The following is a 6,740-nucleotide window of genomic DNA, read 5'->3' as shown; positions in this document are numbered from 1 at the left end:
GCGTGTGCCAGTATGGTCCAGTAATTTTCAAAAAGTACTCTACAGCCCACTCCCTATGATGATCCACACTGTCCATTTGTTGCCACAATGTAGGTTGGCCCCATAAATCTTATCCATAGGATGATCCTAACCCTAACCTCTATAGATCTCGTAGGGTTAGGATCATCCTATGGAAATGATTGCTGGGGCACCAACAAATGAACGGTTTGGATCATCCCTTGAAGTCGGCCTTACGGTCGTTTTCGAAAAATATTAAACTATAGGGCGACACACCATATAAAGGGAAGGGAAGTGATATATTCACCTCCTTTTCTTACTTGGGACAGCCCATCTAGTGTATTTATGAACAGTAAAAGGTTTCTGAGGTATCGAGCCATCTGCCATAGTTGTTAGACTCATCCAACCCATTCATTCTATAGGTCATTGTTAGGATTATAGGTGATGGTTATGGTTATGATTTGTTAAGGTTTAAAATGGATGGTTACAAATTAGGCTCCTATAAATCGAATGGTTAGGATTATGGTATGACGATGGTTTGTTAGGAACACCCTATCTGTGTGAGGTGCCTTAGAATGAATGAGTAGGATGAGTCAAACAGCATGGAGATGGTGTGTTTATAGTGGGTTGCTCAGGCTGAGCTATACCTCATAAAACTCACCCCCATTTATGAAGGGAAGTGATATTTACGCCCCTTTTCATCACCAGGGACACCCAGCGTAAGTGTATCAATGGCAAAAAGGGAGCTCATGTACTTTATGTCAGAAAAATCCAGAGGCTTTGATTGCACAGTACACTGGCAAATGGGAGTCCCCGGTGATAAAAGGGGCGTAAATATCATTTCCCTGAAGAATTATGATCATGACTACTCTTAACACAAGAGGGGTCTGTCCCAAGAAAGAAAAGGGGGGTGAATAATATCATTTCCCCCGTATTAATTCTCAATATTTTGTAAGAACCGTTTTATTCGAAACAGAGAAGACTAGAAAACACCAACTGAAAGCGAGAATTACATTCATTTCCTCCTGAGAAGATATCCTTTTCCCCCCTCCCATTCCTTCCAAGCGATTCTACTTACTCTCTTTCTTCTTGTTCTCTTTATAAATCCAAAACCCACTTAGCTGTTCTTGTCATTTCTCATTTTCCTTCTTTGAAGCTCGGTTTCATCAACTTTAATGGCGGCACCAGGTCTTGATGTGGAGTATCTAAAGGCCATTGAAAAAGCTCGCCGTGATCTTCGCGCGCTTATTTCAAGCAAGAGCTGTGCTCCCATCATGCTTCGTTTAGCGTAATTGCTCTTTTCCTTTCTATTTGTTTTTTTTTCTTTGTCTTCTTTTGATTCTATGCAGTTCGGTATTTTTGTCTCTTTAGAGGATTATTTGGTTTTGGGTTTTGTTTGTTTCTAGTTTTCCCAATTGGGTTTCGTTTGTTTCTAGTTTTCTCAATTGGGTTTCTTTTGTTTCTAGTATTTATTTTTTTTTTCTTTTTTTTTTTGAAAATTGACAATTTCATTGATACTATGAAAATTACATTGGGGACCAGGGGTCCCTACTTGCATTACGTAGAATCAATTAAGGGTGGCTAGGAGCATGCTCCTAGACCAGTAAAAAACCAAAGAATGATCTTCTGGGTCAACCATCACAACGAGTTCTACACTTCCGTGCTTTACCACCCGGCCGAATACCTATTTCGCTTTCCTTTCGAGTTCTTCATCTACTACCGAGCTAAAATGCCTTCACCATTCTCTCCTCATTTCCTTTACGTTGCATAATGATCTCATTTGAAGGTGCCATATTTGTGAAGCTGGCACAACATAATATAATACCGGGCTCGGGCATACCCATGACCCAACCACACCTCATCTGGGTACAAAATATTACAAAACCAAAACCAACTTCCCTGATCCGTTCCCCTAATTAGAATTAATCGAAGAAATAATCTACGAAACGTATCCCTATTGACAATATCCACATCGCAATCTTCCAAACTTTCTAGATCCCCTTCCTCTTGTCAGAATTGACCTCAAGAGGAAACCCAAGAAAAGAAATCCAAGAACCAAAAAACCCCATACGGCAGACCAAAAGCAGAATGTAACCCCAAAATAAAACAAGCAATACCTCCAAACCTTGCTATCAAACCAAAAGCCCCACAGAAAGGACCGACCATCATCCATAATCCACTCAAAACCAAACCTCAAAAAAGTATATAAGAAAACCCTAAATCAATCGACTTAAGGATCGGACTCGACCAACCCCCTCCAATAGACAACAAGTCAAAATAAGTTCAACTTTCCAACACACCCTAGGAATAGCTAGGAAATTTGAATTTTGAAATCAAGAGGGGTGTCAGGAAGGCAAACTAGCCCGAACTCGGCTACTTGACCGAGAACGATTCCGGAGCCAAACCAGGAGAGATAAGGCTTCGGGGAAGACAACTTGCGCGAGGATCCGCTCTCCGGAAAGTCAAATGGTTCAACACTAATTCTATAGATCTGATTCATTATGTTAATGGTAACACAAGACCCTGAGATGATCCTTCGAGGAGCCAAGATTTTTGCCGAGACAAAGCTTATGCAATGCTGATGGCTTCCTGTCATCTTAGTTTCAAAGACTCTGCCAAATAGACTTCCCAATGCTTCCACCGTTGATATGGCCCAGGCATGCAAAGGGACTCCATAGAATTTAACCCACAAACTTTTCTCACCTTGGATAAACTCCTTACTCCAAGGAGCAAGAGAACACAGATGAGGACTCAAAACCTCAGGGCATCTGGATAAAATCTTCGAAGCCTGCGCCTCAGAGTCAAAACTAAAGATTAGCTCCTCTTCTGACAATATGCAAGGACATTGTAAAGATGGAACATTCCATACCTTTTGCGCCCAAGCCCAAATATCCTCAATCGATTCGTTGGGGCACTTTCTTTTCCCAATTAAACAGGATTTTAGGGATTCCATACGAACATCCACCTCCCTACCCAAGATGACCAAATATTCTCTATTCCTGTAGGATATAGAGCCAGAGTCGGGCCATTGACTATCCTCCAATAGTCAAGTTCAGGCAAGGCTGAGACAAAGACAGACGAGGAATCCATCTGGATGGCACTTTGCTCTGTCGACACCAACGACAGTTTTCTTGCCAACTGAAGTTAGAATATTGACATGGGGTGCAGAACCAATTTCCATACCCTAATTTTTGAAAAGGCTTTTTTTTTTTTTGATGACGTAGGATGTCCCCACCCCCTTCGGGAGTAGGACTAGTCCCTACGGATACACTCAACGACCCACTCACCACGTGTATCAGGTAAGTCGAGGGCGGGATTCGAACACTTGTCAACAGGGAGCAAACCCGTGACTTTATGCCGAAGAGCCAACGCCTCGGTGGGTTGATTTTTGAAAGGGCTTTGAGATCCCCTTTTCCTTCACACCCCAATTTTCTATTTTTCGATTACAAATTCTACATTTCCACCTCCAACTAAAATTCTGGTAAGAACAATGGCGACATTGCCAATCCGTCTGCCAGCTCTTTTCTGGGCACATCGTTGTTTCCTTGCAATTCAACGCCGTGAAATTTTCCTTCATTGACATGGCTACCATGTTGGCATTGCATCAAACAGTTGGCCTTCAATTACATTATTCGTTTGTTTCTAGTTTTCTCAATTGGGTTTTGTTTGTTTCTAGTTTTCTCAATTGGCTTTTGTTTGTTTCTAGTTTTCTCAAATGGGTTTCGTTTGTTTCTAGTTTTCTCAATTGGGCTTCTTTTGTTTCTAGTTTTCTCAATTGGGTTTTGTTTGTTTTTAGTTTTCTCAATTGGGTTTTTGTTTTCTTTCCTTATCTTTGATGGGTTTGTGTTAGTTCTAGTGTATTACCCTTTTCCCTTCTCTTTTATTGGTTTCTTTTAGTTCTGCATACATTTTCATTTTTTGCATTTATCTTTTATGCATTTCAGGCTTTTGGGATTTTATTGTTTAATATTTTCCATTTGGTTCTTTTTTTTTTTTTTTTTTCTTTTTTGGAATTTTAATGTAATGACCCTTTTCCTCTGCTGTTCCTGTTTCTGTTCTTTCCTTGGTTTCTGCAACACTGTTTTTGCCAATTTGTTTACGGATTTTGTATTTTACTGATATTTGGCCTCATTAGTGGGTTAGCATGTCCTTTGTTGAAGAATAACTCAACTCAACTCAACTAAGCCTTTGTCCCAAACTAGTTGGGGTCGGCTAATGAATCCTTTAGAAAATTTTCATGAAGAAGGTGAAGGATCTACCCGGCTCAATTCGACTAGGTCCACTCCTGACACTAGTTGGGTTCATCTTTGTTGAAGTATAAATGATTAAATAACGCCAACTCTAAGACCTTAAGCTTTTGGAGAAACTGGATGTTTCACATGGTATCAGAGTGAGAAATTGGTTGTTTCATATGTATCAGTCTATCAGAGCTATTGCCTCACGGCAGGTCCTGTGTTCAAAACCCAAGAAATCCTTGATATTAAAAATACATGTGTATGGCCAGCCTAAAAAAGAGGGGCTTGGTTGTTTCACATCCTTCCTGTGGAGATTAGTCTGGTGGCTTTGTTGTTTTTAACTGGTTTAATTTGCTACATTGGCTTTTATTCCTAGGGTAGGTTTGTTTTCGTACTAATGTGGTTTCTGCATTTATTTGTTTTATCTTCGAGCATTATGTGGTGTTTTGACTCTCTTCTTCGCTGAATATTTTCTTTAACTATTGAATCCATTTCAAAAAAAAAAAACTTTAACTATTGAAGTTCTTCTGTGTTCATCATCTAGTTTGTATTGTAGGAGTTGAGCGAACTTTGTTAATTATTATACTTCATTACTGGGGATCTTTGTCAGCTTAAAGTAGAATCCCTTTTCGTACCTGTAAAACGCCCAAACTGAACTAAAATAATAACTGCTGTGATGACAGTCCACAAATCCAGGAATTTTACTAGTTTAGAATCTATTTAATGCCCTTAAAACATGTTCTTTTCTTCCCAAACTGAAACTCTTGCACTCTATGAAGTCTACTTTGTATTCATATTGAACTCCAACTCATCACCTTTTCTCATTAAATTTCAAATTAGATACAAACTCCATTTTCTTGTGACCTGAGCATACACATGGGTAGCTTTAGAAACCCTTCCAATTGACGTAAATTCAAATAAAATTCCTCATAATTATCCAAAGAGAAAAGAACGACTCATTTTTCCCTCTTTTGTGAATCTGAGAGGTGTGGGGCTACCTGCTATGTCAAGATGATGCCATCCTAATGTAATCAATGTTAGTCAAATTTTGTCTCTTTTTCTTTAGTCTTCTTGTTCCCCTGCTTCTCGGGCTTTGAAGGATTGATTTGTAGTCATATTATTCTAAAAAATTCTTGCCTTTCTTCTTTTATTGCTTGTTTTTGTTTAATCAGTATTCTGTTTAGCCAGTGAAATCTTTGCCTGGGCATTTCTGTGGGATAGTTTGTAGTTTTAGTTTAGTTTTTTAGATGTTTAGACTATCACCTTGTTAAACCAAGGTGTCAGAGTAACATATGCTTTTCTTTTCTTGCAGATGGCATGATGCTGGCACTTATGATGTTAATACAAAGACAGGTGGTCCTAATGGTTCAATCAGGAATGATGAAGAAATTAAACATGGTTCAAATAAAGGCTTAGAAATTGCAATTGATCTTTGTGGTAATTTTCCTTCTCATATCTTGACATTTGGCAAGTTTGTTCCATACTTTTTTCTTGACATAATCTTTTAGTAATTGTTTTATTTTTTGATTATGTATGCACTTGTAATATACCCCAACTAGTTTGGGACAAAGGCTTAGTTGAGTTGAGTTGAGTGGTATGCACTTGTAATATAGGGCTTTGATCACTTAGAAAGATTGTTAGACACTATCCAAGCATTAATACAAGCCTACGGCATGTCATATATTTCTTTTTCTGTGTTAGTTATTTTCATCTTCATGAACTCACACTCATAGAACTGACTAGAGCATGCATAACTAATGTATTAACATTGCATGCAAGACTAATTATGTTTATAGTTGAAACCATATTTGGCTGGTTGATATTTTATATCCGTCTGGCAATTCTTTGGAACATCAAAGTTGTCTTATGAGCTAGGAAGCATGGGTACTCTACCGGGGCTCCCGTACCCGTACCCGACATGTATTGCACGGGTACTCTGGCTATTCTTTGGAGCATCAAATGGAGAATAAAATAGTTGTCTTTACTATTTTATTGTCCATTTACTTAAGATTTACATGTAAATAACGGAATAACCCCCATTTGGATTTATTAAAAATAGTTTCAAGAGCCAAATCTAAAAGGAAAAAAAGTCAACTCTCCTGTTCTAGTACAAAATTCGAAGAAAAATGGTCGGGTCAAAGTTTAACTTTCGTAACTTCCAAACGGTGGGGTATTTTTCAAATTTTAAAAATTCATAAAATCTATCATGTCCAAACATTATTAAATCCCAAAAGTCCGGTATAAAAAATCTTATAATTTGGTCTCTAAAAATTATTCATCTTGTCAGGCACTGGTCAACACACTGGTCAACAGACTTTTTTTTCTAATGAATGATGTATTGATGCCTCATGTTATGAAATATGGAACTTAATCACTTATGAAATGAAGAGTGATATTAGAATTTTCCATTTTGGTGATGTTATTATTATTTGATTGTTGTCCAATTAGTTTTTTAATTTTTATAAATATATAATAAAATATTAAAATATATTATTATATTTGGCATAC

At 37.9% G+C, this 6,740-nt stretch overlaps 1 protein-coding gene across 1 annotated transcript in view; it reads left to right on the top strand.

The window, feature by feature from the left end:
* The first annotated feature begins 852 nt into the window (after nucleotides 1-852).
* LOC143886496 (L-ascorbate peroxidase 3-like) overlaps nucleotides 853-6,740 on the top strand; it is a 30,243-nt gene continuing 24,355 nt past the window's right edge. Inside the window, exons 1-2 of the mRNA XM_077390486.1 lie at nucleotides 853-1,285; nucleotides 5,545-5,669. Coding sequence (XP_077246601.1) covers nucleotides 1,173-1,285; nucleotides 5,545-5,669 — 238 coding nt within the window. The 5' untranslated portion in view covers nucleotides 853-1,172. The remainder of the gene's footprint in view (nucleotides 1,286-5,544; nucleotides 5,670-6,740) is intronic.

The sequence above is a fragment of the Tasmannia lanceolata genome, unplaced genomic scaffold, assembly GCF_043159265.1.
Source record: "Tasmannia lanceolata isolate RefF3 unplaced genomic scaffold, GAP_Taslan_0.1 ptg000011l, whole genome shotgun sequence".
NCBI classification, from domain to species: domain Eukaryota; kingdom Viridiplantae; phylum Streptophyta; class Magnoliopsida; order Canellales; family Winteraceae; genus Tasmannia; species Tasmannia lanceolata.
The sequence above is the reverse complement of the archived record's forward strand: the minus strand, read 5'-3'. Positions and strand labels throughout refer to the sequence as shown.